The following is a 24501-nucleotide window of genomic DNA, read 5'->3' as shown; positions in this document are numbered from 1 at the left end:
GTACAACACCTGTAAAAAGCAAAAGTTTGTTTAAAATTCTCCAGGACTGACTGGAGGTTTAAAACCTGCAATTCAATTCCATCATAAAACTTAGCCACGCAAACCATAAACAAACATTACACACAACCTCCAAAATCTAGACAAAATAAATACTGGCACGCATGGATTACTCCACAACCAAATGCCTTGTTTACAGGAGAAACAATAATTACTAAGCCCATGTAATCATGACATTGATAGCTATATGGTTGAACTAATAACGCAGAGCTGGATGAACAAGTTGAGCAGGTTGAGCTGTACTTGAAATAACAAGAGGGGGCATGACTTACAGGAAACTGCTTATATTCCCTCATCAGGCATGGAGAGGAATTGTGAGTAGATGTGGTAAAACACTAGGGCATCTTAGAAGGCTTAACAGGAGGGGAAAAAAAACTTTTAAAGCAGTTAAAATTGTTACACCTAATTAGTATTTTAACTTAACAAATGCTTAATTTGTGAAAGAGTAAAAAATTCTTTGTGCAACTGCAAGAACCTTTCAAGTGCATGGTATTAAGTCTTTAAAGATGAAAAGTTTCCAGGTTAATCAGTATTAGACAGGAAACCATATACAACCCACTTATACCAGATATTTTTGTTATAAACTGAAAACACTTACAATGTTTGCAAGCTGCTACAGCTTTTTTTTTTTTTTTAGTAAACATTTATTCAGGTCCTTAGTGAAATCAGGCAGCAGGCACTTGCATGCGAATCTGCAGCTGAGACTTGTCCGCCAAGAAGTCAAAAACCTAATACACATCATGTAAGTCCTCTCATCTGCCCACATACTTGCAGTATGCAAATTGTTCAAAGCAGGGAAGAAATCTGTAAGTTTGCATATGAATGCACACACACTAAAAGAAAACCCAAAAAACTATTTTAGCCATCATTGTAGGAATATGAGCGCAGCTAACTGTCCTTTGGTCAAATGTGGAGTGATTGCTGTCCACTGTTACCACTCAGAAAAGGGATCAGGTGAAAAGTGACATGTGCTCTCCTGCAGCACAGCTGATCAAATGAGGGATTCACACATAAACCAGGTCAGAGGATGAGCCTCCTGGAAATGTACATATTTGTGTGCAGTGTGTATATGGATGTGTAGGTGTTGCATCTTGAATAGTTCATTGCTGCATGACAAATTAACCCTTTCTCTTCCCCTCCTCTCGAGTGTTCGCTTTAGTCATTCCACAACACTGCATGCTGCTTGGAAACCACCTGCTGCACAGAAATGCTTAAAAGAAGGAATGCAAACTTTAAACCTACCAAAAAAAAAAAGAGTAAACATTATCAGTGTAGTTTTTAATCATTGTGAAATAATAAATTGTTTATGTACCCCATAAAAGTCAGATATAACTTTCTTTCCTCACCACTTATGTAGATTTTAAGTAGTAAGTCTTTCTGTAGGAAAAGAAGGGGACAAGTGGCAGCCAGGTGCTGCTAATCAAATGCTCTTGATTAATTAATTATAGACAGGTTTGAGCACCTTTCTAAAAGCTGAGGTTGTGAAAGTTTGCTGGTATGAAGCAAACAATGGCAAGGAAGAAAGACATCAGCAAAGAGCTTAGATGAACAATTTTTGATGTCCATCTATCTATAGGATGGAAAATGAGACCTTTTCCAGAAAAAAATCTGAAAGTGAAAATTCTACAAGATTAATCATAAAAAAAAAAAAAAAAAAAAAAAAAAAAAAAAAACATCAGACAGATGACTATCTTAACAAGTGTGGGCATCCCAACAAGTTCACCTCAAGGTTAAGACTGTGTAACTTTCAGAAGGTGGGGGGGTGGCTGTTCTATATCTCAGGTCACAGACACCTTATTAAATGTTAAAGTTCATGGCAATAAAGTTTGAAAACAACTGAACACTTGACTTTTTTTTTAGAAGGGTTGCCAGGAAAAATCTCTTTTTCTGCTAAAAAAAAACAAAAAACATGGAAGATGATCACAAACACAGAAATGCTACAAAAAAGGGAAAAGAATCCAGTTGTTGACCCCAACCTGATAGAAAAGCTGTGGCAGGATTTTAAATGGACTGAAGAAACATGTAAAGAAATCAGCAGCAAAAAGCCCTCCCTGATTTAACAAACTGATATAACAGTTCCAGGTAGTTTTACAAGTGACTGAATCGTGGGGTTTTACTTATTTAAAATGTTGGCATAGTTTGTACAGTAACACTGTTGTTGAGCAACATGGACTGACGACAGGTCCAGGGTTTACCCTGCATTCTGCTGGACAGCTAGGAAAGGTTCAAAGATGCTGCTTTTATTATTTTAACCAAATTTTAACGTTAGGAAAGAAGTTAAAGAGGCATCTTGTACATAGGAGACACACACAACACACAAAAAGAACTTGGACCTGTCTTCTGGTTTAGAAGCAAAAGTAATTTGTCTTTCATAAAATTGAAAACAAAGTGACCAATCTGTTGTATTGGTGATATACTGTATGTACAGCATGCAAGTGTCAGGAAACCGTTTTCATATTATAGATGCATCAGTTATGCGTTACTGCTATCTGTAGAAGAGTTTTAAGAGATGACACACTTTATAGGCCTGTACAGTGCAGCTGTTAGTGTACTGACTGAAACTGACATTAAGTCCTAAATGTAAAAGTTAATACAAAGAGAGGCGACAGAAACAAGACAGCGGGGATAATGACTAACAACTGGAGATTAACCCTTTTGGTGCAGATCACAGTAGCCAGACAGCCAAAGTGAGACATGCGCAACATATGAATACCACAAGTTTCATTTTTCACTTTCTGCACACAGAGACTTCACTCTTATCGGTAGAACAGTCGGGGGGCGGGGGGGGATTACACCTTCTATCTTGTACTCTTCTTTGTTTTTCTTTTGTTTGTTTTTTTTAAGACAATGTGTGTAACCTGGTACTATGTCTCACAGTTACTAATGATAGCAGGGTTGCATTTAGAGGTAGATGGTTATCGGCACAATGGGTTAATGCAGTGCATGTTTTTAGAGAGGGAGTGGTTGAATGACTGTCATTTAAGGGGATAGAGTAGGGGGCTTTGTTTGCACTGTCAATATTTACAGTGACGCAAGCTAGATGAATGCTGACTGACTGTGGTGAACTGTAAATGTGTGTGTAAGTAACCAGCATGAATGGATGTCTGATGTCACGGGCCAATGCATAGATGCTGGTAAGAAAACATAACATTAATCTTGTCTATAGTGTCTTTGCTTCTATATTTGTCTCATGAGGGCACACTGAATAAAGTTTAGAAAGTCACCCAGTTCAGTGTAGTGTGATTTAAAAGCAAACTCTGCATCTGACAATCTATAAGCCTAATTTGCAATGCAAATCATTCATGCAAATGAGGAAAAAGCAGTTCTCTGTACCAATTATCAGCCCCCCCATATTTTTTCCATGACAAATTCTGCTTCATGCACCCCTTTTCCTCTGAGAAACTGGATTTTATCTGGAGTAGACAAGGCCAACAAAGTCATCACTGTTGTCCCTGCAAACTACAACTGAACACAACTTGATGCTGTGTAGATTCAGCCTACCCTTTGTCTGCCTTTCAAGTTTTTTGTTGACATAAACCAGTAAGCTCATGGCCTCAGGCTTTGGCTACATCACAGAAATCGCCATGTTGATTCAGAGGTTGACCTAAGTATTATTTTTACTGTAAACACAGTAAGAGGGAGAGGCACCCCCTGTCACGAGGAGTGATGGAAGAGTCTCCCTTTTGTTTCACATGAAAAGCCAAATGGAATTATTTTGCTGCCATCTAGTGGCCAATTACCACTCATAACATTCTATTACAAAACACATAATTCCTCCGATATCCATTAAAACATTTATTTCCATGTTCACAGTGCTCAGCGGGTGACAGCCAGAACACAAGTGTACAGTTGAGAAGTCAGATGACCCATCCAGACACCATATTCACATTGTGTTTGGACAAATACAAGTCATCCTTTATAAAGGTACAATCTTTGTGACAATAATTCATAAAGTAGCTGGTCTGAAAACATAGAAATATAAGCAATTATATAAAGTAAGTTCAATCAGTCTGCTGATGATGATCATACTGAAAAACAAATTTCAAAGATTTCTGTTAAATGCACATCCTGCTGTTGCCAATGAATAAAAAACTTAACTGAAATTATTTTGAACACCACATAAAGAGTACAAAATAAATTCAGAAAAAGGAAACTCAAAACATAAAAGTGGACATTTCTGTAACAATATATTTATTTTAAATGTGTCAGGTTATGTGATGGCATGATCTGTATAAAGCGTAATAACAGCTAGATTTAAATGATATTTTTTTCTGAAATCACATTAACTAGCAAGATTCACTGCACTACCCAAAGATGTTAATTAAGCTATTAAATAATTAAATTGGTGGGTTGACAAACAGTACGTATTTGTAACACTTAGTAAGATAAGTATGGCTCAGTTACCCTGTAACAGTGTTAATTCTGAGAGGTATTCAGAAACAAGGCAGCCTGAGGCCTGGATCAGGTCTGCACTGCCAGCTGTTGTATGACTCAGAAGGAGTAAAATACAGCACTTTTTTGATGGTATATTCATAAAGCAATGTCTTATTTTGCTCCCAGTTCACAGTTGAAGACAGCTTTGATCTAAGTGCTATAAACTAGAAACATTAAACTAATCAAGAGTCCGCTTGTAAACTTTCGTGTTACTTTCTGGAAATGAAACCTGTTGACAATGTGGGGATTCTCCACTACAGCAGATACAGCTGTGCAGCTCACATAAAGCAAAACTTCCAACAAAGTCTGCAGACATTTCCACAATTACCAGAGATATAGACAGAAATGAACGGGGCCCACTTTTGTAAAAACGTGGGTGACTTTTAGTATTATTGCACTGTACCTCGTGGAAAAGGTAGAGATCACAGTTTGATTAACTTTAGAAAAATCTGTCATAGAAACTACTTTTTTTACACTTTTATGTGAACATAAAGATTCAATATCTGATCTTACATTATCATACTTTTTGTGTTATAATACTTTTTGTTATAATACTGGGTTTTTATAATCATAAAGCTCCTCTGTAGCTCAAAAAATAACAAAACATGTACAATAACCTTAACTATACATATTTAAAACTAAGTGATACAAATATATTGTACATTTTAAACTTGGACCAACCAGTATTTACAAACACTATATATTTCATTGTAGGAAGCATCATGTTTATATGGATCAATCTCACCATTTAGATTACACAGATATCACATATATTAAATATATGTTTGATCAATGAATTGCATGTTTTTATATTAATTATAACTTACAGTTTTTCAATATTGCTTGCAGGGAATAATACATTTAAATTTAAGCTGTCTGTAGTTACTAAGTGGCCCAAGTCTATTTATGAATTTATAGTGCACACAGTGCATGTTGCAAGTGTAATAAGAAAGGATTATAAAAAGCCTCAGAGAGGTAACACAGCAGTGACTTGATGATCATCATAACAGTACATTGGCACCTTGGCAATGACACTAAATCTGACCCTGATACTGGGTGAAAGATAAATCAGAAAATAAGCTGCTACAGTACTTTGTGTGTGTGTGTGTTTCAGTATGCTGGTATGGCTGAAGAATAACAGGCAGGAACCGTAACTGAGCAGTTTGATATCATGTTTCACTGAAGGACAAGATGCTGTTAAGGCTTTGTTGTTTATGAGCTTGTAAAGTGAGGTTATAACTAAATGCCCCCATTCAGCTGTTAAAAAGGTAACACTGGGGTGAGGACAGGTACATTTTTCATTGAGCACACTCAGTAAGGGGATGAAAACATTGCTGATAATTTGGCATGTGACGTGCTAAGGTCATACATCATAGTATCTACAGATTACACTACTTCTATTATTATAATATGAAGACAAATATAGAAAAAATTAAAGATGAACCATTCCATCAGAGAGTCAGTTCAAGTCCAAAAACGTCCATCTGACAGCTTTCAAGCAACCCATCCACACCAACTGAAGTCACTCCAGTCAGTCAGCTTATTCAGTCTTCCACTGATAAAACCTTGACCATGTTACAGTTTACACTACCTCTGATGGACCAGCTTAGTGCTTTCAGATACAAATGCACTTCAGTGAAAAGTAGACAAGTGAGAACTTGCTATGAAAAAGCATCCAAAAGGAGTACAAGCAGTAAAAGAACAAAGACAACAAACAGTGAAAAGAGATTAATACGACTGACTTAAGGTTTAAAAAGCATAGAATTCATATATTTTTATCTTTATCTTTTATACTTTCCAGCACAGTCCAGCTGACTTTTATATAGTTTTGGCTTTTTTATTTTTTTATTGTTCTAGCAGCACTCTGAAAACACAACACTTGTCTTTTTTTCCCCTCTTGTGTCAATACCAGAACCTCTGAAATCTAATCCTGCTTTTCTCAGCTCATTTTAAGCAGATATCTGGGTTAAAGAGAAAGGCATGACAAAAATTTGCATTTATTTACTAAGATTTAAAAAAAAAAAACATCTGCTTCATCATGAATTTCCTCCATTGTTTTTTTTCTGCAGTGCTACAGTCCTTCCCTGCTCCACCAGAGGGAGCCGTTTCTTACATGTCAAGGCTAAACTCTTCCCGTGTTCCCACTCAGAGCCTATGATAAACCAGCTGTGGGAGGAAATATGCTGGAGATTAAACACGGAGTTTAATAAATAACTCCTCTCCTCCTTGTGTGAAGGTAGATAAGACACCCCAAGAATCAAGAAAAGCATTAAGGAATGTCTTCTTCCTCTCCCTCTCCTTCAGGCTCTTCAGTTTGAGTGTCTGAAGGGGTGTGAGCATATCGCATGCAGCTCCAGCAGGCCTTGTTCTTGTGCAGGTGGCCCAACATAGTCTGGCTGAGCAGGCTGGGCTTGGTGAAGCGGTGCCACTCCTCAAACAGAGGCTCCACAATGTAGGAGATGAAACCTAAGACATGATTAACATCTGTTAGGTGCACATATAACAGCTGTGCATTATGCTTATTTGTGTAGTAGTTTTGATTTTGCCACATGGATTAGTTAATGGAAATTATGGTTGTGTGTATGTGTGTGCAGTCTAGTACTCACCCATCTGGACAGCTGGGACTGAGTCTGCCTGTTGGTCACACAGTGGACTGATCTCCAAGTCAAACTTCCTCTCCAGGTCACCTGCAAGAATCACAAAACGGTGACAAAAACAAAAAAAAAACAAGACTTACTAAGCAAGAACCAATAAAGACATGCAGGTAGTTTTTATATTTAAGTTCCAAAACAATCTTTTAAATTATATCAGCATGATTTAAAATATATAAAGCAGTATAAAGCAAGATTCTTACAGCTTTCCTTCCACTGAGTAAGACAGAGAAAGGACACAACGGGTTTGTTTTACCCAAAGTAGAAACATATTAGCTGTTTTTGAAAGACTTCTACTCAGGTTTCACTTTGGCTTTGGCTGTTTGTTTTGCTCTGAGTTGCTGCTGCCAAAAACACAACTGAGCTTCCAAACACCATGTTACGCCCTTTCAATATGTATAAAAAATGTAAAGAAAACAGCTTAGTATTGTAGTCATAGTAAGATTAAATGAAAGTGTTATTTAATTAAAGTATCAAATTTAGGTATCTGCATTAAAAAATAAATAAATAAATTGAGAACCATTCATTTTTACATATAAAGAAATCCTTTGTCTTTTTTTCTGTTCAGGGGCCAATTCAGACCAAGTCTAGTTCTCTATACCACTGTGTAGAAGTCCAAGTACCACTGAGACACAGGTTATCATGGAGGGAACAATGAGAATATGTAGATGTTGGATTTTTTTCAAAAGAGTAGTGTTTTGATAAGAGGTGTAACTTGCTAAATATACCAGGCAACAGAGTACACAAGCAGCCAAACTAACTTTAATAACTACATCAGCATAAAGACAAATGCCTCAGCACCCATAGTAGATTCAGTTCTGCCATTTCCAGCAAGAATACTATAGAGAAAAGTATGAGAACTTTCAACTTTTAACTATTGCTTAAAGTCTAAAATGCATCCGTGTCCAGACAGAAATGATGGCACACTGCAGATAATTTTTAATTCTTCTTTTTAAATCTTAAATTAGTGAAGTACAAGTGGAGACAGGGAAAAGGAAAAAAGGGATGGTTTAATACTAAGTATAAATCCGGATTTATTTTATATCTTGTGTGAGATGTCTTATTTCAAATGGGCCAAGTAGCGTTTAGAATTCTTAAAAGAGCATAAAATTAAATGCTTGGGTTACATATCATCCAACCATATACAAATCTATCCAACCCTTACTGGATATGCAAAGCGTCACAGTCCGTGATACTGAGATGAAGTGAAATGGATTTCATTTTAATGGGTGAATTCAGACTTGTTACTTCATACTGTTTGTTCTGCTTAGATATGGGATTGTGTTGCAGTGCAGGGAGAAGGACATGCTTCACCGTACACCAGTGCACCAGAATACCACTATCATTTTTATTTTTTTTTTAATGCTAACTGGCATTTCAAAAGCTAATTTGACAGAGCATAAATAGTTAAATAAGCTACAAAAAGCTATCATGAATGTAAAGAAAACAAAAAATGATGTCTGATTTATTTCCAGAGTCATAAAAGTCTGCTCACCCTGTCTGTAGAATTCCTCACACACCCTCTCACTCCACTGCTTGCTCAGCTCCCAAACCCGACAGGGGTTACAAACATCTGCACACTTTAGAGCAATCTGAAGGTGAAGAAAAAAACAAATCAAAACAAAAACACATGGCTATATATCTATCTAAGTGAGTATTTTGATCTGCTTTAATAAAAGTAGATGGTTAGTGTACCTGCAGTATGAAGTGCCTATGTGAGGCCAGCTGAAGGTCCAGGTCCTGGTTGTCTAGATGTTCTCTGAACGTCAACAGGAACTCATTCTGCCTGCTGATGTCTGTGGCCAGGATGAGAGAGCCCAGCTGTTGTTCTATATCCTGCCTGAAGAATTAAGGGAGAAAAAAAACACAAGTTTGTACTCCACATGCAACCCTGCACAAACTTCTTTTTTGAAAACCACTCAGTAATATATTGATCGCATTATCTTTAATTGCAATAATTGGAATTAAAAAATCTAATATCAAATTTACATAGGTAAGTAATTTATTGCTTAAGAGTATTGTTTGTGTGTGATCTTACGACATGTCAGTGGGTAAATGTGAAAGCAGTCCCGACTCTCGCAGCATGCCCACCGTCGATCTCCAGTGGTGACTCTCCAGCACAGACGTGTTCTGCACAATGAGTAACATCCAAAATGTAATCCAGACCTACCACATGTTCACTTTCACTGACAGCTGTTAGCATTTTTCTATGTACCTGGTAAAGGGATGCTAGGTGGTGTCTGGTCTTGATGAGAAAGGGTTGGTTGACTCCTGGATGGTCTACGTCATGGGCTGCCGCTGCCATCAGACCCAGAAACACATCCAAGGGGGTCAGCTGCTCAGCCAGCTGCAACACACAAAAAGTGATTGTTGGTACTTTCAGTAAAAGTACACCTGCACTCAGATTATGCTAAACTTATAGTGTTTTATTCTGAACAATGTTCCATTTCTGGTCACAGCATTTCATTTGTGATTTTACATAAAAATTAGATCTGTAAAGCTGAAACTTGAACTCTGCAGATAAACACAAAATCTTTTAAATTCAACTCTTGGGCCAGTCGCTCCGAATCTTCCTGTGCATGGGTGTGACATCATTCAACATTAAACTGTGAACATATGGATAACATCAACTTTTTTATAAGGTCTCTTCTGGAATGAAAGATCTGTGAAAAGAGCCTGATTCCGGTGGATGCATAGTTGCTGTGCTCAGTTTTATATGTTTAGGCTGCGATTTAAATGATCTTATATCTAGAATGTAAAATCTAGCTGTATTTCATGTTTCATAGCATGCAGGTAAAAGCACAATGACGAGTAAAGGAAAAAGGTGTATTGACTGGAGAAACTGCAGACTTGTCAGTTTCTCTGAGTGTTTGTTATCTGTAATATTGAATTTCATTTAGTGCTTTTAACAAAATAGGTGCATCACAAAGTGCTTAACAGGGCCACAGAGGACACAAAGCACTTACTGAGTAAGGGAAAGACACTTAATCTGGTCAGAGGGTTTTAGAGAAATCTCTGAGCTCTAGAGGGATGTGTTGTAGAGTTGATGTGAGCAGGAATTATCCCTCAGGGAGCACAGCTAATAGATTATGTCAAGGAGAAGCTGAGGCCTATTGAAGCCCTGCAGAGTGTGTATTACAGAAAGATGACAGCAGATGTGTGTATGTGGGTCTTATTACCTTGGGCTCATTCAGGTAGCAGTACATTGCTTGAGTGACATCAGCAGCATGAACAGCATTGTGATATGGATTCTGGGAATGGTAGTCTTCCTGCACCATGCCTGGAAAAACAGGACATGAAGTCAAACCCTAAGAAACTGTCTTGTCACACACTTTAAGCTGCATTTAAGACACTGCAAATGCTGCCTTTTAAAGTTAAAAAGAAACAATATGTAGTCACGCATTTACATTTACATGTTATATGAGAGATAAAATTATGAAACTGGGTGTTTTATCAAACCATAGAGGCTAAAATACTATTTTGTAAATAAAATCTCAAATGAAATAGCTTTACAGCTGTCCTGTTAGAGAGGAAAATTACAGTTTATGGTGCCCTAATGTCCACAAAATGAGATGCCAGATGGGAGTTCAAATTAAACAAATCCCCTTTAGTATAAATAACCAGATGCAAGAACAGATCTAAAGTTCTGAGAATAAACTCATATCACGCATTACCGAAAACTTAGGCCAATCTGGACAAGTTGTGTTTTCACAAAGCTGCTTCACAGTCAGAATTTGTCTGAATGCTGCCACATGTTGTATCACAGCTCTTCTTTTCGGACAACAGATCAAACAGAGGGCACAAAGATTTAAAAAAAAAAGAAAATGCTTTCTTGCAGCTTACCAAGAAACCTGTGCAGCTTGACCATGTCCAACTGAAAGTGGTGAATGAGACCATAGACATTGAAGAGATGGCACATCAGCGTGACCAGACTGTTACCTAAACCACAAAATAAAACAACATAATTTAAAAGTACACCTGAACTTTGGGGCAGTTTGTGTTAGAAGAAATGAATGGCTTTAAAATATACTCAAATAGGTACAGCATAAGAAAAAGGTAGTTTCATACAACACAAAAAGTATAAAAGTATATGGTGACCAAATATGGATAAAAGAGGGACATAATCAAATTAATCATTGTCAGAAAATGCCATAAAATATTTTTAAAAAATCCTCTCACCGTTTGTAAGACGATCAAAGAGAAAGATGTCAAAGTTCCACGTGCCTACTTTTGATAACATGTGCTGAAAAGAAAGACAGACAGCTGTCAGAACTTATCAGTGTTACATATATTCCCCATGGCTGATACAGAGGTGAGGATATTTTTATGTCTGGATCTGTTTGTAAATTTATTTTTATGTTCTCACAGCTGCCTGTCCCAGGTAGTCATCATCCAGTAAATGTAGGGACCCTGGGGTGTGGGGAACCAGCCTCCTCAGCAACCTGGAGGCGTGGCAGTATCTGTGGAAGCTCAGCAGACGCTTCACTTTTCTCCTGGTGCCAGACTCCACCTCCTGCTGGGCACTACCTGGAATTACAGTATAAGTATAACATTTATTGAGCAGCTGTGTGGGTGGCTAATGACTGTTACCTAAATGGGATAATGGTGCAACAGTAACATAAAAAAATCCTGATCTGGATTTTAAGAAAACAAGCTGACATATAAGCCACAAATGGATATGTCTACATGATGCCCTAACACATAACCATCTCTTACTTGGTGAAAAACAAATTTAAACCTTATGATGTTTGGGTGTTGAGAAGATGTTGCCAACATGGTGAATTACATGCCTAACAGAGCGATGTCTCTTCTCCACAGCAGGAATATCTCTCCCTGCTGTTTTGGGAAATGTACTTTAGCAGAAGCTGTAGACTTGCTTCTAACTTTCTCTAAGTAAATGCAAATATGACTAAAATCACTATACAAATGCCATCTTTAACCTATCTGGATTGTTATCTTTTCAAATGATGCTCAATTTATAATACATGTATTTCATAATAGCCATGTCAGCTTCTTAAGTCCCAATTTTAGAAGTTTTAATGTGCCAGAAGAAACAGAAAATATAAGTGAATGAAGGCAGGTTTATTGGGATCGCAGCTGTTCAATTATCTTATCACTTCCGATCACTATGGTAACATCAAGGTAATGTTATTTCCCAGGAAATCTGTGGTTGTTTCAGCAGGATGATGCCAAACTTCAGTCTTTACAACTTAAAACAGCGTGACAGTAAACAAAACTGCCTTCCTTTTTTAAAAAAAATAAGTGTGTTGAAGTCAAATTCTTCTGTAAATATGATTAAGTTAGTCAGGGAAGGCATTCGCATTTTCTGGAAATGAGATTTGCAGCTATATTATTGATAAAAAGAACAAACATGGAACAAAGTGTTTTTAAATAGAAGAGACTTACTTTTCAGGATTCGCAGGTCAATCAGCGGATAAGAGCCTCGCCTTTCTGCCAGCAACACACCAGCATGACCAGTGTTCAGTCTGCCATCAGCTATCCAAGGAGAGACAAAAAGAGGACCAGGTTAAAGATGGTAAGAGGTGCAAGGCAGAAGTAGAAAATATGGAAATGTGGTAGAAACAGATAAATTAATCAAATGAAGAGCTCATGGTGGAACAACACTAAGTAGAGCTGCCATAGGGGCTTTAAGAGGACATTAGTGCTGTTTGTAGATACATACAATCAGATTAAGAATCCCTCTTAAATCAGCCTCTGAAACAAGACACTGAATTTCTAGGATGTTGTGCATGTGATCTAAATTTGCTTGAGGAAAATAGATTTAATGCCACTGTGCAGCTGATTTGAGGACACGTAAGTACTTCTTCCATAACAGATTGGTGCTGTACTGAAGGCACATTTTCAAACAACAATTATTTTCTAATTTATTGTGAAGCACTTACTGGTAAATGACAAAGCCCTACTATTTAATGAGTTTGATTCAGTGACATGGTATCCACTGTTTAAATACCAGACATGCTTTCAAGCAAAGGAAATAGGTTACCACTGGATGTTTCTGCTCCATTTTAAAAGTATGCAGATGCTTCCTTGCTTGTAAGCACCAATCAGATGGAGAAGGAACTTGACGGCACAATGAAACCCTAAACACTGAATTAAAAATGTGCAATTCACACACCCTGAGGCCAGTGGCAAACAAGAAACGACAGACTAGATCTTCAGTCGCAGTACACATGCATGCACATGACATCTTCACTTGAATAAACAAAAAACTATGGGAATACTGAATAATTTAGAGATCAGCAGTGAGCAACTGGAGCGTATTATATCCCTTAGGTTGCCAGTACACATCACCTCCGTGACCCCTGCTTGAGGGATGCTGAAAGTGGCTGTTAATGGATTTGGAGTCACTGTGGTTACTCCCTGGAGGTGCCAGACCCTGCAATGCCGGTATGGGCTGCCAAAGCTTTAAGTTTGCAAGCAGTTGTTTTTATTGTCAGGAAATGTGTCAGTGCATCAAATATATTGTGGAAAACTGGCATAATTCCTTATTTAGATTTGTACAATTGAACAAATACATGGAAAGTGACTCAGCATGTTAAACTGGCCTACTTTGTGCAACAAACAAGTAAAAGGGGAAGGATTCTGCTTTTATTCCTGTGCTTTGGAGGATAAGAGGAGGAAATACATCTTCTGGAAAACACCACAGAAACATATAATGCCCCAGATTATAGACAAATACATTGACACAAACTCCCCCTCCAGTTTTCTTTCTTTATTTTACCCTTCCAGTTTTTGTTTATTTACTCCTGGTTCCTCTATATCCTCAGTCAACCTTCGCATCATCCTTCATTACTCCTTGTTCAACAGCTGCACGCCCTCTCCCCATCTGATCCATCCTTTCGTCTCACCACCCGCCTCTCCCTACTCTGTCCCTTTCTCTTCCCCTAACTCACCGAGTGGTAACTAGGTCATTGTTTCCACGCTGCACAGAACTGGGTCATTTAGGATGAAAGCGTGAATCAGGCAGAAACTGTTTAAAGAAGCGGCAACGCACACGTGCCTCCTCACGCACCCGTCACTCACTTTACATGTGTACACACACGCTTGCAAATGAGGTTAAATGCTCGTTTCCAAATGCGAAAACATGACTGCACACTTGGCACATTCCTCCCACACACATAGACACGAGGAACTGATAGGAATATGTTTGCTTGGCTTCACGGAGTCTGTGGGTGTCTGGGGTACAAACTGTGCTTTGAGGCTCTTTTCCCTTTCAAAAACTGACAGTAGAAAACATCACTGCCAAATGCAGGAGCACTAACACTCAAAAGCAAACAGTTCAAAATACACGGTGGGAGACGATGTTTCCTCCTACATGCAGCTGTTAATGTTTTTTTCTACATGTAGAGACACATACAGAACAGCTATACAGCTGTTTGCAAACAGTAAAGTTTCTCTTATTGTTTAAATAACAGAATCTGCCATTATTTAAACCCCAAGTGGTACCTCCTGAGCTTTGTCAGGTCTAACCTGAGGCTTTTTGAACTCTTCTGTTATGTTATGTTTTTATTAGTCCAATAAATGTTGTTAGATAAACCTTCATATGGGAAGACAGAGAAACTAACAACTAAATATCGTGCACAATTTACTCTGTTGTTTTTCGGTAAAAAGACAAATATAGTAATAGGTATGTCCAAATGAACCACACATCAGTAGCAAAAATTTCAAGAGTAAACAGTAAAGAAAAGGGTGTCAAGAATAAAGTCAAAATCTGAACTGACGTTCACATTCAACCCAAAATATCAGTATTAGTGCGTTTGACATGGACATAATGCGGAAATTCAGCTGATATTTATCTTTGTTGTTGACATTTACTTTCTAATTCTTGACATGCTAAATAAAAGCAAACTTTTCCTCCTCTAATTTCTCAAATACAGATATTCTGGTCTTTTTTAGCCCCTTCCAAGTCTTTCTCTGGTAAATGTCACAGTGACTCACAATCACCACAGACAACTTATCTGGTAATGTCTTGACTCATTTATATGAGCGGCAATCAAATGTTGCGCAGATAGCCTTTCACCATCTATAGGAAATCATCATATGAATGAGGTAATAACAATTAAAGGGGAAAGTCACAGGCAGCGAAAAAACATAATACACAAACCTCAAACTTCGACTTCATGAGTCACGACAGGGAATTCCCCAAAGACTGAATCATCACTTAAGCATGAAATCAATTAAATTTGGATTTTTCCATTTCTGTCATCAGATGATTACAATTATTCAGTATTCAGTTTTCAGTCTTACACTGCATCACACTAATATCACTACATAGCAACGAAATCCCCTTTTATCAAAAAACCTCAGACAACACTACTGTGCATTATCAACAAAATGATCAGTGTATCAGACAGAGGCAGTCATCAGGTCAAAAAATTTTTCAGTACAAATCATAGTCACAGGGTCGAAAACATTTTCATTATCAATTATTCAATATGGATGCCTTGCCATGTATTTCAATACCGCCACTGGTATCTGTAAAGATTATCCTTATTTCCTTTAAAACCTTCAACATTAAAGATCAGCTTATGTTAAAGCATCCCCGTCTTATTAAACGGATTCATTCCAGACTATCAACAGTGTCGCTTTGCATCATTGGACAAACACAGACACAAGCTTTATGCTGATGTCACATCAGTGTCATCAGGGCAGCTGCAGCTCAGCAGATGGTACCACAGCTTTATTTATTGGACACTTGGGCTTTACAGCACAAATCCCTCATTTCACTGTCTCATATGCTCAGCAGCCTGAACGACTCTGAAACCTCCACCTATGTTGCGCGCGCGAGCGTGCACACACACACACGTAAGCATACGGCCGGAGGCGCGCTTGTCAAAGTTAATCTGTCACACATGCAACTGTCCACTTGTCAAAAATGCAAACGTGTACCCAGGCATGGTTCACAGAAGAGAACGTTCAAACTGAAGGTTGGTGGAAAAAAAAAAAAAAAAAAAAAAAAAAAAGGGGCTTACACACAAGTCCCAAAACTGAGCTGATAGAAAGTTTCATCATTTAATGTGCATGACATTTTAGACAAATAACACACTGCTGACAAATGAGCCTGGAGAGAAATCCTCAGTAGGTCACACACATCCTGCTTTGCTTACTCCTCCTTCATGCAGCACACACAGCTGCTGGGTGCAATTTTAAACACAACATACATTAAATATTAAATATTTATCAGACGTGTGACTGGCACAAGCACCACTGTTCTCATATCATGTTTCATCTGCACATTACCTTCAACATGTGTACTGTTGTGGTCTATGTCCTCAGTGACCTCTTCTACCTCCTCATTCTCTGCTTCCACCCAGGTGCTCCCTTGACTTCTCTCCTGCCCCTGGGGGCCTCCCCTGCGAGCTCTCCAAGCCGCCCTGAGCTGCCGTATGAGAGCTGGAAGCTCCAGGGCCAGTGACAGGCCACCACAAGTAACTGGAGGAGTTTTTAAAGGTCCCCACACTGGCGAGCCAGGAGGCTCATCTGGACAGACCCCAACTCCAAGACCAGAGTCCCGCATCCTGAGATCTGGGGACCAGAGCCTCTCCAGCACTGGCATTGAAATGCAACGCAGAGATGGATGGATAGTAGACGGGTGCAAAGAGAAGAGAGAGCAAGTTGGATGGGGGTTGAATTTGAAGATGGGGACAAAAAGAGGGACGGTTGTGACAAGGAGACGAGGAAGATGGAACAGCTCACCGTCAGATAGCCATCATAGATGAAGAGGAGGACAAACTCAAGACAGCAGCAAGTCTGGATGTAGGACAGAGTGACAAAGACTGCAGAAAGATTGAATCAGAAGCAGTAGGAATGGTAAGACAGAGAGCAAAGCAATGCAGAGTGCTTTAGAAAAAATTAAACAAAAGATGTGAAGCAGAGAAAATCTTGAAAAACAAAAATAAAATCAGTCTATATGTTTCTCTGCCAGAGTCCGGCACTGATAGTCTGCTCCTTCCTTCTGCCGCATTCTCTATCCTCTCTATCACGCTCAGTTGTTGTGGAGTCTAAAAGCCCCTCCTCTCCCCGCTCTGAGCTCGCTTAAACACTCTCACTCTGTCGATATGCTGCTACGCCGAAGACAGACCAATAGGATTTGTGTGAAATGCTGTGTCTCGTAGTGAGTTTAGCGGGAACAGAGTTGTGTGAGGTGAATACAGCTCATCCAGATTCATGCTCGCCTCACAACCATCTCTTTCTAACAAAAATAGATGTTAATTCCCGGGCAATATCCTCAAATCACTTGTTTTTAATTAACTTTAACTAAAATCTTTATTTTAAAATTGCATTTCTGGCTCAGCTGTCCTCAGAACTCTCCTGTCTGGGTAACTAAGCAGCCTTGGGCTTAAATACAGAAGCAGAAAAACTGGATATAAATTCATTTATTGGACAATGTTTAAAGAAATGGAAAGAAAAAAAAAGAAACTGTAATTCATGAAAGCTACTGCAAGGATAGTAACAATTACTAATCTGGACATTTAACAAGAAACCTGTTTATATCACAGTGTGTTCTGCAATGGAGCTGAACCAGTAGTGTGTGCTTCAAGGTGAGTTTAGCCTTGGTTTTTCTTGGGACCATCTGGTTTCATTGAGCCTGATATCAGATGTCCTTGTTAACCGATAACATGACACTGGTTATCATCAGGCTCTATAAACTCTGGGTTTACCTATCCAGCTATGACGGCGATTATATCATGTCAAATAAGCAGCAGACCTGCTTCCAGAACAGGTTAAATGCACTGGTTAGCATGGTGACTTACTCTAACTACAGAAAAGTCAGGTTTTAGACAGCAGAAAACTCAAGTTAAACTCAAACATCAACAGGAGCACAGTTAAATGATTGTCAGAGAGTTAAATGTGCCTGTTGTGTTCCTTCTTACATGCACATAATCACAGAGGACGTAGTGTTAAAACAGTCACATTTTTCCAGAGAAATGTTCCCTTGAGAAAGAGTCACATGCAGACAAAAGTACTGACTCACATGGGCTCACTGATATGCAGACTGAGGGAGGAACATAGCCTTGAACATCACATTTCCAACGCAAAAACTCGATAGCGTTAAGATAAAAGATAGACTGTTACAAAATGTGTGAAGGAGGCAAGGAGATGCTGTGCAGCAGGGTAATTACATGGGAATCTACTATGGGAACACAGGAACACAAGTTACTGGAACTAATGGTGATAAAATGTTGAATTCTCATATGTGTAGTGTAAGGAAAGTTGTGTATTCCCAAAATGTATTGTCTTGAGATTATTAACAACAACAATAAAAAAATAATAAGAAGGTCTTGATGTCACAATTTTAATTTGACAATTAATGCCCAGATACACCATTTCTGATAAAGATAATTCATGATTCTTGGACACGACACACTGCATTTGTTTGCTTCTTGCTCGCTGCAGTTACTAATGAATAACTGCAGCAACGACATTGAACTCAGATTTGTGAGATTGTGTGAAAAAAGGTATTTGATAGAAACAGTGAAAAAAAACTGTACAGAAAGAGAGCAGTAAGATGAGGTCAATGGGAGTCGTGATGAGTAAACCTGCCAGAGAGTTTACTGCTGGCTCCCAATCCAGATGACCTTGACTCCAAGTTAAACGTAATTCTTTGCCTTACCTTGCAACCATGTTTTTCTTTACTCCCTGAACTAAAACTGGTCCTCATAAAGATACCAGTATATACACATGTACCCATCTACAAAAGGCACACTGTAGTGTACAGTATACATTGACTCATCTTTTTGATCCTCTTTAATGACTGAAGTGGTCACGTTTCCTGGCAGGTTCAAAGGGTAAGAATTGGGTCAGCTGCAGAATGAAATGGCCAGTCTTCAGAAACCAGTGGCACGTTTTTGGATGGATTTGCATTGCTGCTTGTTTTTGTTTTTGTATGTGCACATGCAAGTAGGTCAGCGAGTGAATTTTCTTGGTCATGTGCAATTTTTCCATTTAGTTTTTATCCTATCTTCTGGGTTGCAAAGCAGCTACACTGTACTATCAGAATGCAGAGAATTTTAAATCCCTTATAATTCCCATCCATGTATTTATTAAAGACAAAGACAGGTCTGTTTGTCAGTATTACATGTTAAGAAATTGTTCCTTTATTTTTAAAATAATAACATACCTCCTATATTTTTAAATAATTTAATATGGGTGGCATTGTCAACACAAATTAGTCCCACCTCTGTCTTCATCACTTGCCTGACCGATGCTCATCCTAGACTCTGCAAGGCTCTTTAGCTTGGCTTTTGTCTTTTCAAATTGTCTGTTTCTGGCAGGACCGATATGCCTTCTTGTTTGGTAGGATTTGAACCGGAATGGGGGTCAAAGTTACAAACTCAATTCAGTGTGAATGTGAAAGCGATAACGGGGACCTCAAAACACACAAAAGACCTCAAAAGAAAATCTTAGCAGTGGTTACTCAACTGCTTCCATGACGCCTTTTGGCCCAATATAGCACAACTACTGTGTTAAAAGGGCTTATGTTATCAAATGGCTAAGTGATATCAGTACCATCAAAGGCCCTGTTCAGACCAAGCATTAACATGTGCCTTGCATGATTCAATCAAATGGAAAGCTTTTAAGTATGTCTCAACATAAAATGTGTCCCTACAAAAGTTTTCATCTTGATCGGGTATTTCTTTATATTTATATAAATGTGAATTATTTTCATCTATAACAGGTAGATGTCTTGTTGACTTTCAACTCTACGAGAAGAACACACTTCCTTTACTTAGTCCATTTAAAAAAAGCCAAAGGAAACTGGACCACATCAAAAATGACAAAGAGGAAATGGTACAGCAGTTTAAAGCTGTAATACAACAAGCTAGTGGTAGGCAGCAGGAAACACTGCTTTTACTTTTCATTGCACTATGAGCTCAGTTACATCCCACAACTGTTTTTATTTATCTTTATTTTTTTGCAGAATTGATGCTAGGTAGAGCTGCACAATATGAGGAAAACATGCAATGTGTGAAATCATTGCTGAATGTTGCTGTATACTTGCAATATAACACATATTCAATATACAGTATGGTGCAGCTGTGAGATTTCTGTGAGCCCTCAATGAGATTTCCAGTCCAAATGTCTGAGATATTGTAATAGTTTTTCTATATTTATATTGTAAATGCTGTTACGGTGATAACTATTAATTTTCTCCATATTGGGCAGCTCTAGTGTTGGGACTGTGTGAGAGAGGACTGATCAGCTACTTAGCCATGTTACTTTTCAATGCTGGGACATTATACACCTTATTAATGCATATATGTACAAAACAATCAAAATGATGTTTTAGTTTAAACTAAAATGCAGGTTTTTGAGTAATCCATATACTAAAAAAAATATAAGCTTGAACTGTACTTTTGACACAACAGTGGAGCCAAATATCTCAGTTGGTTCTTGCTGTTGATTTGGTGTGTCTTTTGGCCTTTTGGCCCTATTGACCTGAGTGGCCTTTTCAGTAAACAAGTCTCACTGAAAACCTCGGAATATTACTGCCAATTTAATCTTTTTCCTTGTTTGAGTATATGGCCATTCAGGGCCTAAATGTTTAAACAGCTTTGTACTGGAGCCATGTTATGGCTACATTTCAGGCAGTGAATTCTCAAGGTCTGAGACCTGAGTTTTAATTCATAACTACAGTATAATTTACTATCCCCTGTCCATGTGGCTGGAGTAAAACTGTATGTACTTGTAATACACGTGGAAACCAAATGTATACAGTGATAGCAGAAATATGCCTCTGTGTTTGACAGAAAGATTAAACTAGGCAAAAGGCTAGTGAAAGCCTGACGCACCCTTGCTAAATATCTGGACACAACCCACACACACACAAACTCACAGCTGACTACAAGCACTTTATTTACTACTTTTTGCACTGAGGCGTTCAGGTGCATTAGTGTTCTTACCCAGCATGCGAACCTGTATGGCATTCTGCTCTGAGCATTTAAATGGGACAGCTCCACACCTCTGCAAGAGAAAGATAAGATGATTAAAGAATTAGAGGCTGAAATTGATATTGTGCAAAAATAAACACTGAGCATCAGTGACCCTTGCTAACAAATAGATTCTGTGCTTAAAGTCATATGTGATGCCAAAAACCTTTTTTACAATCATCTGCTACTCTGCTGTTTTTCCCACAAGCCCTCAAGTTCTACAGCTGCATTTAACTTAATCTTCAGACTTCCTTTCGTTCTCAGGCAGAATTTAGGATATAAGCAATCTCAAACTTTTAACCAGCCTCTACTTACCACTTCATTATTCATATCCTCAGCTACAGAAATCAATGTTTAAAAAATGCTTCTTTTTAGTTGTATATCTCTTATGTGCTGGAATCTTAATCAAAATCTAAATAGCTCTTTAAAATAAAAAGGCATCACTCTAAAGACCGGTCATGATCTTACTGGCTAAAAGGGGATAGGTGCATTTAGTGACACCAGCATCTGTTTGGTCCAGAAGCAATATGTCTGTGTTTTGGCCAATGACACTGAAAAAGTGGGTCATGCAGCATAGTGCCATACACTGACAATCATATGCACATTAATCACATGGCTACATGGTTGATCCCCACAGCCAGCTGTCTTTTCTGTAGTCGTTCTTCATCAAAGGTGTGTTTGCATTAATGTAAAGTCACAGGAACATCTATTTAAAGAAGAAAAAAAAAACATAATAACCTGATTCTTTTTTAGTTTCCAACTAGCCAATGAATGAAAGACCAAATATGAATCAACATTCTCCTGACAAAGTACCAGAGCCCATTAAAGTATCTCAACATTGCAACAAAAAAACAAACAGCATTTTTGCTTCAAAGAAACTGAGAAATTGTTTCACCTCTGAATAAAATCCATCCTTGGTTTGAGCCCTGACTGACTAAAACTTTTACCAGGTTGTTTTTTTACAGCTGAGATGTTTAGCTGCTTCTGTTATGAACCTTGTAGGCATCACTTTGCCATTTTCAAGCCTTGTTTTGAATCAGCTACCCACAAGGCACCACTCATCTTTGTTTGAGTTAAAATTGAGAACACACAGCACAGTGCCTACTACTGTATCCTGATCTGAGGTCAGTGCCAGAGCTTAATTACAACCCAAAGCCCTGTGCTGCAGCTCAGGCAGTCTCAGCTTGGTGCACTTCCCATTTGAGGTCATCTATTTATAATAGCTATAATAGATATAATAGCTTGGCATGTGGGTGCATACTGGACATGGTTGGAGTGGACTGGGTGCACTAAGTAGTGTTATTTAACACACAAGGGCTACAACGCACATGTTGACTTAAAACAGAAAGCAGGTAAACTAGCTGACCCGAGTGATGCACAATAAGTCGTCTGTTATCTGTTGCTGTTCATTTTTACCCCTCTGGAGAAACATACACACACACATTGTGTAGGATTTACATCTGACTTAGAACACATTGTTTACTGGCAGGCAGGAAATGGGTGGATGGGGGGCAAACCAGAGGTAATGACTGTTCATTCAGCCCACGTGGTTATGGGATGTTTACAGGATGCCTTCTGGTGTCAGTATTTTCCATGATTTCTTGTCTATGCTCACATCATTACTCATCTATTCCGTACAGCTCACTGGTTCAAGTCTCAGTATCCCTTTTCTCTTGTGTGCTTTTGACTAGTAGAAGCTACAAAACAATTGTCACTGGTAGGGTCTCTATATCCAAACATAGTGCAAACAAGTTAAAGACCTCACTGTAAAGCTCCTGATCTATTTTTTCCACATGTGGTTATGAGCACTTTATATGCAACGTATAATCATAGGATCAGTCAGAAAGCTTAAACCTTTACTTTGTGTTAGAATGCATTATAAAAGATGAGAAACGCTAACGATTATAAACATTTTTCTTTAGTTAGGAAATTCTTACATACTCAGATAGCCATTTTTTCAGGTTGGGACTGCAACCCTATGCACTTTAAGTTATTGCACAACATCTTATCTGTCATGTATGTAATTTATAGAAGATGTTGTCTTTTACAATCTTGTAAATTCAAACGTCTTATTATTTATTGGTCTTTAGCAAGCAATGTGGCATAGAGCCAAACATAAAGAGAAAACCCTTGAATGTTGTCCGCAGTGTCCAGGCTGCAGGTAGACTGCTGTTCATCTATCAATTCACTGACATGACCCATGGCAATAATACACAGGGCCTACTGTTGCCTACAGAACAGAGAAATACACACGAGTATATGTGCAAGAAAAGAGAAGAAGAAGAAGAGAGATCTCTGCTAAAACAAACAAGGTCATAGGGAAGTTTTAGCTCAAAATGAAAACATTTCTAGCCATAAGAGACTGCTAGCACAACCGTACAATGATACAGTTAAAAATATAGGATGTATAATGAGTAGATAAGGCTAGAATGCGGTCAATAATTTTCTCCGTTTTAAGGTTAACAACACTTTACAGGTCGCTACAGTGAAACAGTTTTCTTTCATTAGGCCTGTCACAAAACATAACAATCTGTACAAGCTTGTCTGTTTAGAGGCACGCAGTCGGTATAACTGTTAAGTGTCAGTCTACATACCTCGACCATTAAACAGGACATGTAACCATCGTGGGTGCTCGTAGATAAAAAAGTAAATGCGACGGAATCTGGCGCGTGCACTGTGTTTTCATACCACGAGAAACGCAGAAGACGACAGGTGACTGTGTCCTGACTGACACCTGTTTAAAAAAAAACTAGCTGTTTGATGCTCCTATCACGCCTCGGTTGTGTCAGACACTGTCTGGTCAGCGTGGGTTGTTTAAAAGGTTAAAGTTGCTGTTTTTCCCCCGCCTCGCCTGTCAGCGTGCTGTGTGTATGTATTTGATGAGAAGAGCCGCAGAGAGCGGGGAGGGGCTGGTTGTAGCATCTCAAGGGCGGGACTTGATGAAAAGTGGACCAATCAGCGATGCATAAAAATCGCCGCTTTGAATGTGATTGGTTTGATTAGGGGGAAACAATTTGGACTATTTTTTCAAGGAAGCTTTGCTGTCACCTTTGCAATAATCAACTTTTTACCTGAGAAAATGGCAATGATAATGTTAATTATTGTATAATAATAATAATAATAATAATAATAATAATAATAATAATAATAATAATAATAATAATAATAATAATAATAATAATGCATAGCTAACCAGCAGTGTGTGAAATATGGGAGGACACAGAACGAGGATAGTAGGGTTTGGTGTGTAACTCAACGTTACCCTTAAAAACAGATCCACACTTCAGACAGTAGATTTCAGTGGCTACAAGAACAGTTGCTGGTTGACTGGCCAATCACTGGACTTTCTGTGTGTTTACTGCAATAAAAGTCACATTTAAAGCCTGTTTCTCTGCCAAATAATGGAT

General features: G+C 38.4%; 1 protein-coding gene across 2 annotated transcripts; it reads right to left on the bottom strand.

The window, feature by feature from the left end:
• Positions 1-5037: 5037 nt before the first annotated feature.
• LOC121634029 (cAMP-specific 3',5'-cyclic phosphodiesterase 7B-like) lies at positions 5038-23957 on the bottom strand. Of its 2 annotated transcripts, XM_041976422.1 has the most exons (13): positions 23689-23957; positions 21068-21128; positions 12549-12638; positions 11509-11669; positions 11322-11385; positions 10986-11081; positions 10322-10422; positions 9358-9489; positions 9181-9272; positions 8838-8982; positions 8638-8734; positions 7098-7178; positions 5038-6957 (listed from the first exon to the last, which is right to left on the bottom strand). In XM_041976422.1, exons 1-13 carry the CDS (start codon positions 23707-23709, stop codon positions 6761-6763), a joined length of 1338 nt encoding a protein of 445 aa, XP_041832356.1. In that variant the 5' UTR covers positions 23710-23957; the 3' UTR covers positions 5038-6760. The 2 variants fall into 2 exon arrangements, with proteins under 2 accessions (XP_041832356.1, XP_041832355.1); XM_041976421.1 differs by lacking the exons at positions 21068-21128; positions 23689-23957 and adding an exon at positions 16404-16800.
• Positions 23958-24501: the final 544 nt, after the last annotated feature.

Source organism: Melanotaenia boesemani, chromosome 22, assembly GCF_017639745.1.
Source record: "Melanotaenia boesemani isolate fMelBoe1 chromosome 22, fMelBoe1.pri, whole genome shotgun sequence".
NCBI classification, from domain to species: Eukaryota; Metazoa; Chordata; class Actinopteri; order Atheriniformes; family Melanotaeniidae; genus Melanotaenia; species Melanotaenia boesemani.
This window is presented reverse-complemented; position numbering and strand designations above follow the sequence as displayed.

What these genes read in the sequence shown, in the direction of transcription:
- LOC121634029 (XM_041976421.1), bottom strand. Translation starts at nt 16,719, where the DNA reads ATGCCAGTGCTGGAGAGGCTCTGGTCCCCAGATCTCAGGATGCGGGAC. An exon ending in ACCTAGCATCCCTTTACCAG is followed by an intron (nt 9,273 to 9,357) that starts GTACATAGAAAA and finishes CTCATTGTGCAG; the next exon opens with AACACGTCTGTGCTGGAGAG. An exon ending in AGTCCCAGCTGTCCAGATGG is followed by an intron (nt 6,958 to 7,097) that starts GTGAGTACTAGA and finishes ATCATGTCTTAG; the next exon opens with GTTTCATCTCCTACATTGTG.